Below are 21,129 nucleotides of genomic sequence, written 5' to 3'. Positions count from 1 at the left end.
GGTCGAGACATTTGGCACTCGCGCACCACAAAACGGAGGTGGTGGTGGTAAACAACCTCAAGTCTGAACAGCAGGCAGTGGTCACCACAGGTGGATGCACGGTCAACTCTAAGCGCTCACTGAAGCAATTGGGGGTCATGATCGACGATAAACTGAAATTCGGAAGCCATGTAGAATATGCCTGCAAAAGGGCAAGCATGGCGATAATGGCATTGTCAAAGATAATGTCAAACAGCTCGGCAATAGTCTCGAGTAAGCGTAAGCTGCTCGCGGCAGTAGCGGTCTCCATACTACGGTATGGCGCCGCTGCATGGTCGAAGGCGCTAGTGGTTAACCGAAACGTGAAGCGACTTGAGGGTACCCACAGGCTGATGTGCCTTAGGGTGGTGAGCGCATACCGCACGGTCTCAAAGGACGCGGTATGTGTGCTAGCGGGCATGATGCCCATAGCTTTAGTGGTGGCAGAGGATGAAGAATGCTTCGAGCGACGCGGCATAAGAGGCGCGAGGCGTATCGCCAGAACCTCGTCTATGCTGAAGTGGCAGAGCGAATGGGATTCCTCCAGCAAGGGTAGATGGACACACAGGCTTTAGGTGGTATCTGCACAGATTCGGACACGCAGGCTCCCCCGCATGTCCAGAGTGTGCAGACTGCGACGAGACCGCGGAGCATGTGCATCGAGTATTCAGGAGGTATGCGGTAGAGATCTTCGGCCTAGTATTGGTCGCTAAGGCCCACGGTGTCGGGATTAGTGACAATGTATCCCACCTGATTGACAGACGAGTGTTTCTTGATAGTGATGCCAGTACCGTCAGTAAGTTGCTTAATCTGTAGCAGTTATTTAACTTGTTCCAGACTATGCACCTTCAGTACGTACGTCAGGCTGCGATTCTCCTTCAACGCGCCGACAGTATGGCCTCCGACGTGTTTTCCGATTGTCAGACTGAGTGCTACTGATAACAACACTTCTTCTTCTTCTTGGCGTAAAGTCTCCACTGGGATGAAGTCTGCTTCTTGGCTTAGACTTCTTTGCCCACTTCCACAGTTATTAACTGAGAGCTTCCTGTGTCATTGGCCATTTTGCATGTGTATTGCGTGTAGCAGGTACAAAGATACTCTATGTTCAAGGAAATCAAGAAAATTTCCTTTACCTGGACCGATCAGGAATCGAAACCGTTACCCTCAGCGTGATCATGCTGATTACACAAGTTTACAAAATAAAACGAAAGTCGTGAACTTCTGTCAACGACCAAAATTTTTGAAGCACAATTTAGTGCTGATTTCGAAACCGACCTTCAAAAATTTTTAAGTAGAACAGTTTTTGAGTTTTAGCTCAATATCGAGTTTAGCAACTTTTCAAAATATTTAATTTACGAAAATTCAAATATATTGCGTTTTGTTCAACCAATTTTAAATCTTTTTCCATAAATTAAAAGCTGAATACAATACCATTCGATCATCTGAATACAGGTTTTGCGTCAGATTGATGAAATTCAAGATATTAGCGAGTTTAAGGGACAATCTTCTTAAATTTTAGCAAAATTTCCAAAATTTTTCGAAGAAATGTATTTTTTTCAATAAGAAAAAACCAACTAAAAAATTCTTTCTCGACGTTTATTTGACACATCATATGTAGACGAGTTACAGTAAAAATTTCAGCTCAATCAGAGCATTGATTACGGAGAATGAGATGTTTGAAGTGAGCGACTTTGCTTAAAAATAGAACAAAAATCGATTTCAAATCATCAACCTTGTATGGAAAGTCGAAAAAATTTCCGCTCTACTGTAATTTTTTTCTTTCGCGTTTTCGAACTCAGGGCATGATTCTACACCAAAAATGATCATCAGCTTACCGAGTTCAAAAATGCTGTAAACTAGTGTTACCAACATCTTTACAACCGTAATTATCAAAATAATACTAATGTTCTTCCGCATCATACTCTGTTAGTGACCATGCGCCTCCATTTGATGCTCAAATCAGAATTAATTTGGAAATTCCATAAATTGCTATAAATTATACACGAAAGCAGCGTATCTCAAAGTTGCTACCTTACCACCTTATTTTGTAAGAAAGACAAACGATTTCCATCCTACCATATGCGATACGTATTCCACACATTGTATTACGACGATGCGCCATACGCCACCACAATCTACACATACCAATTAATTTCCATCCGTACATTATTGCTTCAGCAGAGCTTCCTACAAACTGCACCCGGCTTCCATTGCCCTCCAAGTTAGAAATGCAAGAGGAAGAGGAAGAAGTTGGATATTTTTAGAAATTTTATGTGTATTTATGGACGGAATCAGCCGGTTACTCCCGCCCATACCTACCGTGCGGGTGCGCTACATATGCAGCCGAGTTTCTTGTTTATGTAATATTTTTAGAGCAACCTATTTCTTGAACCTCGTGTCGAAATTCTTCGACGAGTTTCAAACAATTCATATTTGTTGGAGTTCTTTACGATGGCATACATTACCCCGGAGGTTGCCGAACCGAAATTGGTTCGATTCGCGAGGACTTTTTTTTATAAACTCGTTATATTACAAAGAGATAAAGTCGGTGCAGTATAATCGCTGAAAACAGTAAGAAAAACCCACCGTGGTGATGATCTCCGTCCGGGTCCACTCTTCCTCGTACATGCTCATGCTGTCCAACATTTGGGTTGGCGTGTCTCGGCGGCTCCAATTTATCACAGCAGAAGCAAACGAAAATATAAATATTTTACCCCAACCTATCGGGAACACTTCACATGGGTTCGAAAAGATGATACTTCACCGTGGGTCACCTCTCGTCCGTCGTCGTCTTAGAATCTCTTCATTTCACGCTCATTCGCAATCACTGCTGCCGCCTTATTATTTTTTCCTTCTTTTTTTAACCACCAACGCTTCCTCCTCCAGACATTCGTGTGCCTGTCAGCTTTCCCGAATTAATCACTTTTTAGCATTCTGGTAATTTATGGCACCACTTTTGCGCTGACTTAAACACGTCAAATTGATATTTCACTTCCAACGCGTAAAATGAAGCCTTTCTTCTTTTTCTGTGTCATTTGCGACATGCATTCATTTTTTGCTCGTTTTCGTCGGAACTCTCATGCTGTAGGAAAATTTCGATGCGCTTTTCCTGCGAGACGAAACAATTGGGCGGATGATCCGTGATGCAGGCATATTTAATCAACACTTTCTTTTTGATTCCTTGTTAAATCAAATTTTTGTTTGAATTTTGTACTAGCAGAGTGTCGAAGCGATACTATTCACGATACGTTGTATTCAAAACGTTTTTTCATTCAAATTAGTCTTCTTTGTTAGTTTTTTTTTTCTGGAAAATTTTCAAGTCTCAGGTGTCATAATAACGGTAATTTTCAACATTTTGGACCATATTTTAGAGTGCTGCCAAGTTTTTAAAACTTCGATGTATTTTTTTAACTTTATAATAAGCACAATGATTATGATTATTTTTATTATTTTCCACTAAAGCTGCGCCTATCTCCTTTAACGCAAAACTTATTTCTTATGGTTTATAGCTATGAATCGTATCACCCATCCGTACTGCAAGAAATAAATCAGAAGCGATAGCTGTCAAGTGAAAGGTTTTCGATGAACAATTTTTATAAAATGAAAATAATCATCGTTAAAAATACTGAAAAATTTGGACACACAACAGAAAAAAGTACCAAATTTTAAATTTTAAGGGTAAATCAGGACTTCCAAGAAACCTGCAACAATGGCAGTTTCCAAGAAGAATTTCAATAAATGTCATTCAAAAGTCTTAATTTACTCAGATGGTGATGAAAAAAATCTGTAAGAATACGCCAAGTTTGAGCATTCAAAACTTTTGAAGGAAAATAGATGATGACTTTCTTTAGGAACTTTTCAAAACTAATTGATCTTCAAATTGTGACTTGTGAAAAAATTCGCCCCAAATGAAATAAAAAAAATATCATTTAAAATCTGATGGAGAACGGGGGGAAATATTTGTAAAACTCGTTCATACATCAATTTTCTTTGTGTATGTTACATGTTTTATAATACTACCACATCTTTACCCTTCCACCATTTTTTGTCGAGCTTCCCTTCGAGATATACGAAAATTATCTTGCGTCTTGAATTTCTCAAGATTGTTTCCAGTTCACAGTTTTTTTTTTCGAGGTGCAAGTGAGTTTATCCCTGGCGTGATACGTGCGGTAGGTTGCCAATAAGGCGATATAAATGTCAATCTCTTTGTCACCCCTGATGCTTCTCCTGTGGAAAGCAACAGTAAACCCTCCTGACTTGTTCCTTGTTCCTTCCTCCGTTCCTTGTGTTTTCTTCCGATCCAAAAGCAAACGTTAAAACACAGATCAGCAAGGATCTGACTAAGCGATATTTGTAAGTTATCGCCATGTCGATTGTAGGTTTTGGATACTGTAGGTGACAGGAAGCAGGCTAATGGAATTGAGCTTCAGTATCACGTTTACCTTCCAAGTCACCAGATCAATATCTCAGGGAAGGTCACCGATGAATCATTGATCTACTAGACAATCATGCAAGGCTAACGGTAAGTGCACTCGCTCTGCACTCGGAGGTTTACACACATTCTGCTCAATTTAATATGACTTTCTCCGAATCAGCATTACCAGACCTGCTGCAGATCGCAAACTTCGGCTATTCGTACGGCTGTACATGCAGCATCAACTACATAAAAAAACTATCGTTGCAGCCAGGGGTGTCTTATACAGATTTATCTGTATTATACAGATTTTTGAGCATCCGTACAGATTTCATTTTATATGAAATACAGATTTACCTCAAGAAGGGCTATTTTATTTTTGTATAGGATGCAGATTTTTCGTTGAACGATCAATATTTTTCAAAAAAAAAGAATAATAAACATGAGTGTTTTGTTTTGATTTTGCAAAAAGTGATTTTTGTTTAAAAAAAATCGTTCTCATTTGTAAAATAAAACGTTCAAGAACACCACAGGGTCCTCAAGTAACGGTTTTGTTTGTTTGTGCTTTCATTTGAGCCGTTGGCCTGTAATCATAGTCACCTTTCATACTTTTTAAAGAAAACACGTTTTTTTTCAGAAACTGTTATAACTTTGGTAATAAGCATTATTTTTTCATGTCCTCAAGCTGATTTTACACATTCAATATTGTGCTATGTATCACGTAAGACGAGCATTACAAAAAATATAGTTACATATTTTTTTTACAAAAAAAAAACAAACTTTTCCTTTTTTACGGAATTAAGGATATGTAACCCCTTCCCTTTTCCTAGCGGTGGTTGTTAATCAAATTTCCAGAATTTTTTTTTCGAAAATTCATTTAAAAATGGTTTTCGAATAACTGAAAAACATTTCTCACCAGGAGTGAATTTAGAGGACACCTTGATCCTCCCTCTACATGTCTATGGAGCAAGGTATGGAAGCCGATTTTAAAGGTTTGCTCCGTTATTTGGTGAAAAATCAAAAAACAAGCATCCAATTTCGCCTCTGAGACTTGAAGACTCTGAGTCACCTCTGATGAGGATTAAGTGCCAGTTTTTCCAAAGATTTTCCTTAATCTTTGCTCAGTCCTTGTGTTGCGAAATCTTTGCATTCTCAACGAATTTGTTCAGAATTATGTGCTGATCCATACCAAGGCTCTGGGCAAATTCATCTGTGGATTCTGAACCAATTCCTGTCAGGATTATAAGTCAATTCTGCTCGTGATCCTGAGCTAGTTCTGTTCAAAATTCTGATCCAACTCTGGTCAGGGTTCTGAACATTTTTTTTCCCAAGGCCCTGAGACAGTTCTGCTCAGAATTCTACTCTGGGTGCTAATTTTAATTTTCATGATTTTGGCGAGGGCCAAATAGCCCAAAAAAGTGAAGAATGAATAACCTAAGATACAGTAAACAGAAAAACCAGAAAAAAAAGAAAATGAAAAGTGGGTCTGGAGATCGTGACAAGAGAAAACAGATCAAAAGATAAAAACAACTTGGAAGAAGAAAACTACTGAAGACGAAGGATATCAAATGGCAGAAAGGATTATATCAAAATCAAGTAGAAGTAGACTTTTATGCTGGTTATGATGATGGTTGATGTAAATGGTAAATAAAAATAAAAATAAATAAAAAATAAAATAAATTAATCTCTTAAAGTCAAATTGATTTAAAAATATTACTTGGGCAGAAAAGGCGGAATCAAAAACTAATGAAAAACAAACCAAATGATAGAAAGGACTAGAAGACAGAAGTCTGAGTTACGATTACAACATTCAAAATAGGACAAAATGATTAAAAAAACAAAACCTAAAACGGTGAAAAAAAAAACTGACAATAAAAAAAAACAAAATAAAGGAAACTAAAATACGCAGTGTAGATTTGCTTATAAGTATAAATAAAAAATAAATCCAAGAAACTAGGAAAACCAGAAACTTTACGTTAAGAAAAGTTCAAACGCATGAAGTAAAAATGTCACGAGATGGATAATGGACATGAAGACAGAAAGTGCATGATGACGTAAATACCAGAAGACAAAAAATAAATAAGACGTAACGAATCAAATGATAAAAGGCCCTATAATAAGGGCCAAATCAAAAGTAAGAAAAATTCTCCTAATGAATGCCTGAGAAAAAATTACAGAAATGCAACAAAAGTTAAAAAACAAATCAAATCGGAACAAATATTTGAACCAATTCTGGATTTCACATAGTAATGCCTGCCGAGGTCTCTTGTGATTTTATCCTGGTACAGAATGCTTATAAGTTTTCCGGAAATATTTTATTTTTCAAAATTTTGTTTAAATAGTTTCTATAAAATTTAAAAACATTTTCCACCAGAAGGGGATTAAGAGATTCCTATACATTTGTATGGGAGCCAATGTTTAAGGTAAATATTCAAAAATTCAAGCATCCAGTTTCGAGATTCGGTGCCACTTTTAATGATGATTATAATCCAGGATTGTTTTTGCAGAATTATGTGCTGATGGTTCTTCTTATGCTTCTGAACCAATTCCCGTCAGTTTTGCTCGTGATTTTGAACCAGTTCTGCTCAAAAACCAACCTCATTGTTGAGGGAGATGTGGATGAAAAGGATTCTTACAGCAGACAAATATTTGAGGGGGTTAGAAGCAAAGAGGTGTAAGTGACAAAAACCCACTTTCGAGTAAATGAGGTTTAAAGTTTTTGACCAATTGTTCATCCAATACAGAATATATGGAGTTTCAAAATCAACCTAATTTTCGCTGATTTATTGTAATTTATCCAATCATCGTAGGAACAATCTTAAAAAATTTCCTAATTGCTTATAATCTGAAGAATTTTATGATATGCTCAGCTCGAAATCGACAAAATGGTCACTTACACCCGTTTGATTCTGGGCCCCTCATTTAGTCTAGTCAGCTAAAAATCAAAAATATTAAATTTATTAAAAAGATCAAATAAACACATACATTTTTACATTCACTAATTCGGTAATTTAGCAGGGAGGACAAATGCTGCCATCCTCGTTGCAAGTAGTAGTTTACGCAACAAGATGCAGAATGAAGATTTTTACAGCACGAGTCGTACATTTATTCAACGAGGCTTGCCGAGTTGGATAATTACGACGAGTGCTGCAAAAATCGAGTTCTGCACCGAGTTGCGTACAACGTTTTATGCAATTTCATAAATTACCGCTTGAGGTTAGTTTTTAACAAAACTTTCCCATCAAACTGCACACTGATGTTCATAGCCTTATTTAAGAAAATCTGATTATAGCAGGTTATACTGTGTAGTTATCACTATTTTTCAAAACTGCGTTCAGAAAGCATCAAGAAGTTGATCAAAACTAAAAACAGTGCTGTAATGGTTCATTACGCAACGCAAATCAGTGCTGTAATGAACCATTACAGCACTGTTTATTTGGTGCGGGAAATTAGGCCTTTTCCTGTCAGACTTGCGTGAGGTAAAACAGCCTATTACGATGAGAAATTGCAAAAACATCTTTACACTACCGTTACAAACTAGTTCATGTCAGCGTTGTTCTATATCTAGATTTACAATTGTTGGTGCATTCGCAGGGTGTTCAAATTACCTAAGTGTTCAAGTTATTCGCACACTGTTTTGTGCAACTTTGAGTGCTTTGGTTATGTTATATGCATATATCTCGGAAGAAAAAAGAAAAAAAGGAAAAATCCCTGATAGAGCTGGCCAAAGTCATAGATCGAGAAATATTAGTATGCTCTGCTTTAAATGTGAAGGACGTCACAGACGGTCCAAAAATCTTCTCAATTTATGAAGAAAATTGGAATTTTGGCCTACTGACCCATTCGGCCTAATGAACTTCAGCCTATTGACCCATTTGGTCGAACTTACTTCTATCCAATGTACTTCTACCTAATGACCTAATATCAAGCGAAAGAATACCAGAAAATTGGAAATACTAAAACACTTCGAAGGAATCAGAAGGCAGTGTAGAATGGATCTAAACGCAAACATAAACACAGCGCAACTTTTTTGTGTCTGTCTCAAGAGCAAACTTATGTGTCTCCGAAGGATTTTGGGCCGCTGAATCCGAATCCACTGAATCTAAATTAACGACTCATGCAAAATATTTTGTTTTACCTAATCAAATTTGATAGATTTAGGCATTTTATGTTAGTATGAAAACTTGCATGCAACTTTTGGAGGGTGACTTGTATGGGAAATATCGTACCTAACATAAATCGCTTAAAGCTATCAAATTCGATTTGGAAAAACGAAATATTTTGCATGAGTCGTTAATTTAGATGTTAATTGATCAATTAACCTTTTGGTTGCTTAAAAAAATATTTCCATGCTTAATAACTTGCCCTAAATCGCATATTTTGCCCTATAAATTGAGGTATAGCTCAAAATTGTGACGTGTTGGAGCAAATCTGAGCCCGGATTCGGATTCAGCGGCCCAAAATCTGTCAGAGACACATAAGTTTGCTGTTGAGACAGACCAAAAGTTATTTTTTGTTACGCTGTGTAATTGAAGGCAGAAAGAACTAAACGTAAAAGTGAAAGGAAGCAAGTAATATTTTGGAAACCAATAAGTCTTGAAGAGGTTTTAAAAGCCATGATAAACTCAAAAGAATTCTTTTTTGGTTTTTGGATCTCGGGTAGAGGAAAAGAGCTCAATAATGGCATATTTTGATATTGAGATCAAAATGTGATATTGGTTCGATTGACATAAGAGATAGAAGATCAAAAAACAATATCTGAAATTTACTCCTGGAGCATCATCATCGGATTATATTTAGATCTTGTGAGATCTAATAAATAGCAGCGAGCTATTCCTTTGATCTTGAAATATCAAATTTTGATATTGTTCCAGAAGTTCCGGGAACATTTTTCAGTTATTATTTTCAGATCTTTTATCTCTTACATCAATCAAACCAATATCACGTTTTGATCGTCAGTACTTCACCTCTACCCGGGATATTTTTGATTAATTCTGGAAGTTAATTTGGTTTAAAAATGTTATTTGAGCGGGAAATACCAAAAGGAAGAAAAAAACCCAGATTAATCCACCTAGTGGTGATAGTGCCTTTCTCGTCGAATATGTACTCATAAACTTTTCTTCGACGTTAGCCATAATGTTCCTGAATCCTGAAAACACTTTACACTAGCAACAATTTTAACAAAGCCATCATCGATTTTCGAAACTTATTGATGATACATATTCCGATGTTATGTTCAACAACAAAACAGAGCAAAAAAGATCAGACCTCTCAGTTGACTGCTTGACCACCTTAACCCTAGTCGTGTATTGGGGTCATTGTGACCCCATTCCATCCACTACGGCAGCGGGGTGAGCGTCAGCTAATGCTTGAAGAAGGTTAACTTTATTCACAATCACAGATCACTTTGTGATCTTCGCCAATGTTTATTCCAGCACACTTTAGGCTATATTTTATTATCATTGGTAACACGACTCATGTAAAATTTAACCTTCGTACGAGGAAAATGCAGAAAATGTAAATTTTCCATTCAAATTTCAATTGCAATGAGAAGAGTGAGGGCTCAACCAGCCGCACCCAAATTGTGAGCAGTAATTTTAGAAGCATAAGGAGATTGGAGATTGAAAAACTGTATAAGGTTGACGCGATTAAATTATATTTATGTATAAAACGTTGATCCATCCTACTATACATTCACACCGCAGGAAGAGGATCGCTTTGGTCACTATTTCGCTCTCTCGCATATATGAAGACTTTGATCATTTCTTCATTTATAATCTTACCCAACGTTTACATGCTATCAAAAAAGCCACAATTTGATTTATCGCTTTGACATTTATTTTGTTAACCTTTATAATTCCACTGTTTGATGTGCCGCTTGCATGGGTTTGGTTAAATTTTACGTTTGACTACTTCCGGCGGGACACCTGGAACTGGTTCCGGTTGTCTCAAATACGGTCTTAGACTTTGTTTTGTCAGCTGTTCATCACGTGACCTGAAAAGCCGGAAATTGATGTGATTTGAGGCTATTTTCTTGATAACCGTTCGGCAAATTTTTGAAAATGCCGCGATTTTATGTATCGCATGCATGGTTTTGGTTCACTTCTATAAAATCACACCCGCAACCGATTCCGAACTACTGTGGCCTGAGACTATTTTCTTGTTGACTGTTCATCAGATTATCAAAAACGCCGCTATGGTTTAGTTCCTTTCTATATTTTACCACTTCTGACGCGTTACTCGTCTTGTCAACAGTTCTGGAACACTACCGGTTCTCCCAAATATGGTCTGAGATTATTTGTTGGTTAACCGTTTATCTTGTTACTGAATAAGTCATCGATATGTCGCATGTATTGGTTCTCTTTTACATTTGATCATTTCTGGCGGGACACCCGTAATCAGTTCCGTAATCAGTTCCGTAACACACTGATAGGGCTTGCGTCTATTTTCTTGCAACTGTTCATCATGTTACCTAAAAAGCCGTGATTTGAGGTATCGCATGCATGGGTTTGGTGTCACTTCCGGCCCGGAACCGGTTGCGAAACACTACCGATAGTCTCTTAAATAGTCTGAGCCTATTTGGTTGCTAAAGTTTATTAGGTGACAGTCCATAATGTTGTCTTAGCCTACTTCCTCAATAACCGGTCATCAAGTTGTTGAAAAAGCCATGATTTGATTTGCCGCATGCAAGAGTTTTGTCAACTTTTATATACGGCCACTTCCGGCGGAACACCCGGAACCGGTTCTGAAACACTACCGGTTCATATAAGGTCTGAGACTGTTTTCTTGCTAACTGCTGTGCCGCATGCATGGGTTTGGATCACTTTTATATATGAACTTCCAGCGGGACATCCGGAACCGGTTCTGATACACTGCCGGTTCAGATATGGTCTGAGTCTTTTTTTATGCCAACCTTTCATTGGGTTATCAAAAAAACGTGCTTTGATATATCGTATGCATGGATTTGGTTCGCTTTTATATTTGACCACTTCCTGCGGGACTCCCGGAACAGGTTCCGGAACACTACCGGTTCAGATATGGTCTGAGACTGTTTTCTTGCTGACTGTTCATCAGGTTATCCAAAATGCCGCAATTTGATGTGTCGCATGCATGGATTTGGTTCACTTTCATATTTGGCCACTTCCGGTGGGACTCCCGGAACCGGTTCCGGAACACTATCGGTTCAGATATGGTCTGAGACTGTTTTCTTGCTTGCTGTCCATCAGGTTATCCAAAATGCCGCAGTTTGATGTGTCGCATGTATGTGTTTGTTACATTTTTATGTATGGCCCCTTCCAAGGGTACTGGTCCGGAACACCTAAATGGCCATAACTCCGGAACGGCTGGACCGATCCGAACCATTTTCAATAGGAAACAATGGAACCAGATTCCGCGTCGAATGAACCGTCGGTCATTAAAATCGGTTGAGGTTTACTGCCAAAAAGTGATGTGAGTTTATTTGTACACACACATACACACACACACACACACATACACACACACACACACATACACACACACAGACATCACCTCAATTCGTCGAGCTGAGTTGATTGGTATATGTGACTTGACCCTCCGAGCCTTCTATCCAAAAGTCGTTTTTGGAGTGAACATATAGCCTTTCCAGTACACTTAGTGTACGAGAAAGGCAAAACGAAAACAAAGTGAAACGACTAGAAGACACAAATTGAACAAAAAAACGTAAAAATCAGAAAATGCCAAAACGGGGAAGGGATCGTATGGACAAAGAATCAAAAGACACAATAAAGGCCGAAAAACAAAAAAAAAAACTAGGAAAACCAAATAATAATCCAAAGAAGACAAAAATGTAAAAAAAAAAACGCAGTCGCAACCCTCAAGTAAGGCCACAAGATAAAGGATGAACATGAAGTCAGAAAGATCCTGGCAACATAAATATCAAAATAAATGAATCAAACAGTCAAAAGGGCCAACTAATCCTCCTGAATTAGTATTTTGACAACTTAAGGTGAATATATAACGAAGCCACAGCTGGATTTTGCAAGAGCTGAGATGTGTTGCTGAGTTTAAACACTACTGGCGATTTTCAGATTATGATGAAAAATTTTGCACTCTTCACAAAAGCTTCACAGCAGCAATTCGATCGAGTCAAGATGTTTGAGCACTGGTTTCTTTTTGGACAATTATTTGACCCTGTGTACTGGGATCTTATGGTACATTTAAATAGACAATAGTAAAATGAAGAAATAAAGCGTCGATTATGGATGGAACCGAAATTACAAAACCATCACTGCAATGTTCATCGTTCGGCATTGCCCCGACCCAAAGAGTTCAATCTCAAGGCAGTGCAGTTTGCTTCCATCGAAGGATAAATCTTTCAACACGGTTAGCCACAGTTTGCCGGCCCAAGCAACCATGTTTTCTCACAGTTCATCTGCGCAATAAAGCGGCCGTTGTTCTCGGCAGCGATCGAAATTTTCCAGCCCACAATCCCTGGTGTGAACACAAAGACACATACATTCACTTTACATAGCACTACGTTTCGGTAACGTGGGTTGTTCCAAAACTTGGCACGTAGATCGCGTTAATTCGCTCTTGTATTCAGAATAGAATCAATCTGCCAAAAAATCGGCCACTTCCTAGTTGTTTTCTGCACACGCGCACTTCTTCGATCGCTCAGACGTCACTTTTACCAAGCGCCGAAACATTCCCCCAGAGAACTACTCAATCTAAATCCTTGTCATGTGGTTTGTACGCGTCGTAATCCACTTTTCTTTGTTAGGCTTAGTGCTGCAGCTGTCGGGTCATTAATCCAGTCGACGACAGCGCAGTAGTGTATCGCTTTCCACAACACACCACACGTTCCGCCCCCTGCTCCACCCACATCCGGAGAGGTCAAATATGGTCACACACCCGGCCAGATGGATCAACACGCACGCACGTGTACCGAAAAACTTTTGAGTGACACGAAAATAATACCCACTCGCCGGTTCACGACAGTTTCGATAAAGATCTCGACAGCGGTCTTCGCGGGACCGTTCTCCAACGGTGACTGAGGTGGCCTCAGGCGCGTTTCCAAAACCTTGCTGAGCACCAACCCAAGACCGAGTGGCGCGCGGTGGCCACGGAACGGGCACGGGGACGAGCAGCGGTGTTGCTACCGTTACAAAGGAGGAAACTGAGAGGTTCTTCGCCAGCCAGACTTTTCACAGCATCTCACCGACACCGGAGACGGAGGGTCATATTTTAAAAGCGCGGTTTTATCCACCTCTCCCGCAGTCGGCAATGGCGCGGGCGGCGCAACGCCCCGGCCAGCCAGCGGTTTTCATATTTATATTTCACCGCGATGCTGTGTTTGTTTTCTTTACTTTTCCTGATTCATCTCCGATAGAGGAGCAATCTTTTCCAGATATGCAGTCTGGGGAGATCTTAAGTGGTGTGGGATAAGTGTGTCAAACTGGAAAAATGGAGAACACACATACAAGTATGGAGTCGCCGGCAGCAGTAGTAACATGTGTAGATTCAAACATCTGATGGGTATAAGGAATTATGTGGCGATGGTTGGTAGCGTTTGTGGCACCAGACCACTAAGTCCACTAGACTATCATAAGAGCACTTTCAGGAAAGATTCTATGTGTTGGGCCAGTTTACCCCATATTTGCGTTTTAAGTCATGTTCCCTTACTATGATCGGCTATTCATAAATGCTAATGAACATGAATTAAGTGGATGCTATAGGTGGGGTCTTCAGTTAGCCTAGTGGTAAGAGCTATGGATCGCCAATCCGGCGACTGCGGGATCGATTCCCGTTACAGTCGGGAAAATTTTCTCGACTTCCTGGGCATAGTTCATTGTACTTGCCTTACAATATACAAATTTAAGCAATGGCAGGCAAAGAAAGCCCTTCAATTAATAACTGTGGAAGTGCTCAAAGAACACTAAGTTGAAGCGAGGCATTCCAGTGGGGACGTAGAGCCATAATGAAGAAGAAATATAGACGGAAAAACTCGCATGTCCGTCCGTCAAGAGGCCTCCGTCTTTATCCCTGCATATTTTGGCTCGCGGAACATAGCCGTTGCGGGATGTATTGCGCTTCTGAAGGACTTCCGTGTTTCTTGGGAACGGCTCAGCAGTTCCATTTCTTCGCACTCCGCTTCTTTCAGGCGGTGCTTTTTCTCTCGAAAGAGGCGGGTTTGTAACTGTTTGTAACGTTCCACGTTCTGTCGGGTCCCTTACTGCAACATTACCGCCCTCGCTGCGTTCTTCTCCTCCAAAACCGTTCTGCACTCTTCGTCGAATCATTTGTTCCGTCGATTCCATTCCACGTACCCGATGGTGTTCTCGGTTGCATCGTTGGTGGCTGCTTTCACTGTACTCCAGCGGTCCTCTAGAGGGGCCTCATCGAGCTCGCCCTCGTCTGGCAACGCGGCCTCGAGATTCTGCGCGTATGCTGAGACGACATCCGGTTGTTTCAGTCGCTCTGGGTTGTACCGTGGCGGTCGCCGGTACCGAACATTGTTAATAGTGGTCGGAGTCGATGTTGGCGCCACGATAGGTCTTGACGTCGACAGTGTCGGAAAAGTGTCGTCCGTCAATCAGAACGTGGTCGATTCGAGATTCCGTCTGCTGTGGTGATCTTCAGATGTAACGATAAGGGAGGCTGTGTTATAAATAGGTGCTACGTACGGCCATATTTTTGGAGGCGGCGAAATCAATGAGTCGTAGGCCGTTTTCGTTCGTCTGCAGGTGGGCGCTGAACTTTACAATCGTCAGTCTGAATTCCTCCTCCTGCACTACCTGGGCGTTTAAATCTTCTATGCTGATCTTGACGTCGTGTCTTGGGTAGCGATCGTACTCGCGTTCGAGCTGCGCGTAAAATGCGTCCTTGCGTCGTAAATGCGTCCTCATCAGTGCTTCCGGAGTGTGAGCTGTGCACGTTTATTATGCTGAAGTTGAAGAATCGGCCGTTGACCCTCAACTTGCACATTTTCTCGTCGATCGGCCACCAACCGATCACGCGCCTCTGCATATCACCCATCACGATGAAAGCTGTTCCCAGCTCGCGTGTGTTGCCGCAACTCTGGTAGATGGTATGATTACCTCTAAACGTTCGCACCATGGATCCTGTCCAACGCACCTCCTGCAGCGCTATGATGCCGAACCCGCGGTCCTTCAGTAGATCAGCGGGTATGCGGGTGCTACCAATGGAGCTGAGAGATCGGCAGTTCCACGTACTGAATTTCCAATCGCATGTCTTTTTTGTTCATTGTGGTTGTTTTTGTTGGTCTCGGTTCGTATTACTCTGTTGCTGATTTTCAGTTTCAGTTCAGGCTCGTAGGGCCTGACACGAACCCCCTACTTTCCGGAGGACCATAGTGCACAGTTGGGCTTAGAGTTCTTCCCTGGCACTCGAACGTAGATCAGCCGCCGCTAACATGGGGATCAGACGCTATTGTGAGCCGCTCCTTCTGGAGAACAGACGCTCAGATTTACCGAAGCAAACCCCACCCCCCCCACCCCTTCCCTGTCGGCCAACGACCACAGTTCCCGCCGATCTACCGAGTACCCGATCTTCCCTAAAGTTGCTCATAGTTTCCAGCCGGTACCACGAGGAGGTAGGGATAGGAGTTGCTGAACAGAGGCTAGTGGATCACAATGGGATCTGAATTGCGCAGCATACCCAGCCTTTACCGTACTGACAGAACTTTCTCCCGAAATTTTAGCAAAAACTCCATAATGTTTTAGCCAGCGATAATGCCACGAATATTGCCAAATGTTCCTTCAAATAATGCTCAATTGTTTTCTCTTTAAAGCTTGCAATGGATTTCGATTATAAATATCTATGTTAGAATGAATGTTAAATATTTAACTACTAGCTGCCGCGGCAAACGTCGTACTACCTGCCTATTGTGTTTTTACGGCCCAGCTCCATAGGGACGTCTTCCCGTTCCCGAAACCGGAGAGTTCTCACACTAAGCTAAGAACCTTCTCTGACCCCAACGTTAGTAAAGAGTTTTGCGGAGGATTCAACGAGCCCTCTCTCCCGAGTCTCTATCGATTTCAATGAAATCGAGGTGGTTGAGGAATTCATGCACTTCGACTCGCTGGTGACCGCCAACAACGACCACAGCAAAGAAATTCAGAGACGCATTGTGTCACGAGCAGAGGACAAACGCGCATTTTTCGAACGGAAGATGTTGCGCACCATCTACAGCGAAGTGCAGATGAAAGATGTAACATGGAGAAGGCAAATGAATCACGAGCTGCATCAGCTGCTAAGTGAACCAACCCACCGTCCACACCACAAAATCAGAAGGCTATGGTGGGCAGGGCACATCTCTAGTATGTCGGATAAAATCCAGATAGAATTATCAAGTAGAGGATGATCTGCGAACTTTTCGCAGAGTGCAGGACTGTAGATGCACGCAAAGTTATAGACCGAGTCTAATGGTATCAGGTATCAGAAGGCCGGCTCCAGAGACACGTTATCCTCCATTTGGGACATTTGTGCCATCGCCAAAATAATAGCCTATTTCATCATCTACCTGAGGGAAAAGGAAGGAAATAAGGATAGGGCTGAGGATAAGGACGGGTAGGGAAATAGGAAAAGTACCCTGGAAGAGGATACTAACGCATAAGCGTACCACAACGGGTTCAAACAGCGCCCTGAAAAGGGCACTGTAATAACGCATAAAGCGAAAGAGAGCCTATAGCTCTTTACCACAGCGGGTTAAGAACAACAGAATATCCTGAATATTCAAGTCTTTGAAGTCAGTTTCACTTAATAAGTGTTCATCGAATACTCGGAAACGCAGTTCTATTCTATTCTATTCTAGTGCATGCACAGCCAGTATTGAAAAGCATCCTGGAAATACCAAAATTACTTCTGGTATTTTTTTGTCATCATTAATATTTGCAGCATATCAAGTATGATGTGATACAAATATTAAAACGGCCAGGCCCACTGTGCAGACTAATGGGTTCAAAGAAAATTCAAAAAATTGTGGCAATCAGATTATCCACTTAAGCCTAGCTTGGTGTTTGAAAGGAATCGCTCAAGAAACTTCTTGACCGATTCCTGGCAGAAACTTTCCACGGTGACTGCCATTTGAACTGTCATTTCTTCGCAACTGCGTACTGTGATCGAAGAAAAACGGTTTCTTGGGCGATTCAGGCAAGGAATTTCCCATGCATCAAGATAGGCCGAAAAATTCCTTCTGAACTGCAAACAGCGCTTTATGAATAACATGGTTGACACAAGTTTTCGAATTTGACAGAAGAAGAAACGGGGACAACCGTACCAACCGTTTCGTTTACAGGGGAATGAGGATTGAGTAAAAAATCTTTGGGAGTGGTGAAGCTAAGAAGGTTAATACGCACTCCATTGGTATGCCAACTCCTGGGATGGAACACAGGTATTTGATCTGTGTCCGGGCTCGTAAGCCTAGGCTTAAGCGCCATTACTCGCTCTCTGAAACGAAATAAAAGAGCATTGCAGACCACCCCTCCCCCCACTCACAACACTAATACTGAAATATGCAATTAAATATTTAATCATAAAAATAATACAAAGTGTTACGACGCCGTGGTAAGTTTTAAAGAGTCATTGAACAGGCCTAGCAATGAGCATCACTAGTCGCAGCATGATAGCTGGCACGCAGTTGTCGTAGTAGAGTGGAGTAGAGAAAGAAGGAGGAATTTGTTTACCCTTGAGCGAAGATCGCGATTGCGTTTAAAACAAATTGAATTCGAACAAACTACGTTCAGGATTGCCGTTTATTAGCACTATCTTTTGTGTATTATTTGAGCTAGGAGGTCCAAAAGTCGGTGTAGATCACTCTAAAACCTCATAGCTGCGGTGAATTTGCAGCACGTATACAACAGAAGCCAGTATTGCAAATAGGGGAGAAAGGCCCGTTTTGTACACTGTGAGCAAACTGTTAGGGTAAAGGCACCAAAATCCATCACGGGATAAATCGGAGGAGAAGTAGTGGGACAGGAAACCACTTCTTGTGAGTAATTAGTTTGAGTTAGATTAGAAATGTTGTTATAATTCATTAAATAAATTTTAGTTTTGAGCGTTGCTAAAAACAAATTAGCTGCTTCAAATACGGGTTTCCCTTCGGGAATACAAAGTAAATTGGAAAGATTTTTCCGCGATCAGGTTGGGAAAAGTTATGAGGCCATCTTTGAGTTCAACAGATTGTATACAATACTTTTTGACCCTCCAAACACAACCCACTACTCAGGAACTGAAGGCACTCGAAAATATCACCAAAAATTAATTCTATTGAAATGGATAAAGAATATTATTCCAGTTTTGGTTAGGATTGTGTGTGCACTCATAGAAAAATATGCTTACTAGTATGAAAAAGGAAAGATCTAACCTTAATGGCGACCTAGGTCACCCAATTGCTGACTTGCATTGTAGACTTCTTCTCCACAACGTTCAATTACACGGCACAGTCCAGACGGCACAGTCCGGATTCGGTTGGCAGTCATTCGGTGGGGATCATCGGTCTGCATTCCGACTCGTTTGCAGAACAAATTTGGTGTGGCGGTGGAGAAATTTTGGTGTTTTTTCCGGGCTTAACCGTCGACAGCCACTCATTAAAGGGAACCGGCAGATGTCATTAATCGTCAAATTACTTACAGTGGAGAACAAAGATATTTTTCCGGAACAAGCTGCTGCAGACAGTAAAACTTTTAAAATAAACCCCGACTGCCAACCGACTGCAAATAATTACAATTTTTCTGTTTTCACAATCACAAAAAGGTACAAAATTGACAGCGCGAGAATATTTCGCGTCCACTTCCTAGCACGGCACACTTCGATCGTCCTCGAATACTCGGAAACGCAGTTGCGCAAAAACTGGACAGTTACATATATATCAAATGATGAAGTTCCATAATCGGATTCACAGCTATCACATGCAAATGAATCAGCTTGCTGAATATTCGCCATGTAATAGCTGAGTCGGCAGTGGGCAGTCAATGCTTTGACCAGAATGCTGCAATTCTGCTTTGACAGATTTATAAGATACTTCGCCACCCTTGGAGATGGCTCAGTACAATACAATTTGGTTTGACGACATGACTCCAAACTATTCCAGTACTGTTTGTGCTGAGTGGCAGCCCAGGTGTCAATCTGAAGCTTTACCCAACACTTCGATATCGGAATAGCTGGCTCAGGGCCAATGAAATCATGAATGCTCCAGTGCGAGCTAACTCATCAGCCAATTCATTTCCAGCGATGGAAGAATGGCCAGGTACCCATACAAGATGAACAGCGTTTGCTGAATTCAGCTCCTCGAATGGAGTTCGACAAACGATAACTATCTTCGACCTGGAGTTGGCCGAATCAAGTGCTTTAATAGCAGCCTGGCTATCTGAACAGAAGTATATTACTTTGCCCATTACGTGCTGCTAAAGTGCTGATTGCACTCTGCACATAAGAGCAAAGATTTCGGCCTGAAAAACGGTGCAGTGTCTACCAAGTGAAAAAGACTGATACAGCCTTAGCTCACTAGAATAAACATCAGCACCTGCTCGACCTTCGAGAAGGGAGCCATAAGTGTAACATACGATGCCGTCTGAAATACTTCTTTCCGAATATCCAGATGTCCACTCTTCCCGGGAAGGGAATTTTGTGGAAAATGTCCTATATGGAAAATTACAAGCAATTGTAAGATCACTTGGAGCAAGGACAATTTTGTCCCAACTCACCAAAAGTGGAAACAACGAGGTGTGTGTTGATGCGCGGTTCACAGGAGTTTCCTCTAGTAGATCGAGTACCCGTAGACGGTAAGTGCAAGAAAGTTTTTCTTGTTTGTGTGGCACCCTCGATATCTAAGAAAACACCCAAACAAGATTGCTTTCAAGCGAATGCTTTCTCGATATCGTAAACAACCTTGTGTAAAAGAGTCACAGTGGACTTACCAGATTGGTATTTAGGCATGTTGGTTCACATGAAGAGGCACATTGGCCAGACGAACATCACGGATGTGATGATCCACAATGCGTTTCAAGCATTTCAGAAGAAAAGAGGTTAAACTGATAGGTCTGAAACTCTTTGCTTCTTCATACGACGCACGACTCACTTTCGGAATAAACTTCACAGTAATATCCCGCCAGGATTTGAGAATATAAACTGTAGCAAAATTGCAAACAAGTATTATTTTCAAAACATGTTTGAAATGATCAAATCCCTTCTGAAGCAAAATAATGGGATAAATCCCATCTGCCCCAGGAGATTTGAAAGGAGCAAAGCTATTAAGTGCCCACTTAATCGATTTTATAGTTACGATACTCCGAGCCGAAGCCAGGGAATCGTAACTACAAGAAAAGACATCAGGTTCATCCGAAGATGTAATATCCACACATCAAGGGAAGTGTGTGCTGAATAAGCATTCCAGAACTTCCTCATCAGAGGAAGTCAGATCGCCATTTGGCAAACGAAGTTCGTTTCGCAAGGATTTTATTTAACCGACTGACTTCACTCAAACTGGAAACATTTGTACAAAGGTTTTTCCAGCCGGATCGTTCAGCAGACCGGAGAGCTTTCCTGTAGGCCTTGCGAGCCAACCTGAAAGCCTCCGAACCAGTCGAACGTCATCTGTTCCAACTCTTTCTACATTGATTCCTGAGCTTCGCCAGATCAGAGTTCCACCAAGGGGTTCCTCTTGTGATCTTCATAGACCGTAGAGGGCATGCTTCTTC

The 21,129-nt window shown here is 41.0% G+C and overlaps 1 protein-coding gene across 19 annotated transcripts in view; it reads right to left on the bottom strand.

Moving 5' to 3' along the window:
- LOC109425098 (tropomodulin-1) overlaps positions 1-21,129 on the bottom strand; it is a 283,267-nt gene that overhangs the window by 138,688 nt on the left and 123,450 nt on the right. Inside the window, exon 1 of one of the 19 annotated variants that reach the window (XM_029861767.2) lies at positions 2,605-3,113. The exons of the other annotated variants lie outside the window; for them this stretch is intronic. Coding sequence (XP_029717627.2) covers positions 2,605-2,664 — 60 coding nt within the window. The 5' untranslated portion in view covers positions 2,665-3,113. Of the gene's footprint in view, positions 1-2,604; positions 3,114-21,129 lie in introns of those variants that run through there. 19 annotated transcript variants of the gene reach the window in all.

Source organism: Aedes albopictus, chromosome 1 (assembly GCF_035046485.1).
Source record: "Aedes albopictus strain Foshan chromosome 1, AalbF5, whole genome shotgun sequence".
Classification (NCBI taxonomy): domain Eukaryota; kingdom Metazoa; phylum Arthropoda; class Insecta; order Diptera; family Culicidae; genus Aedes; species Aedes albopictus.
The sequence above is the reverse complement of the archived record's forward strand: the minus strand, read 5'-3'. Positions and strand labels throughout refer to the sequence as shown.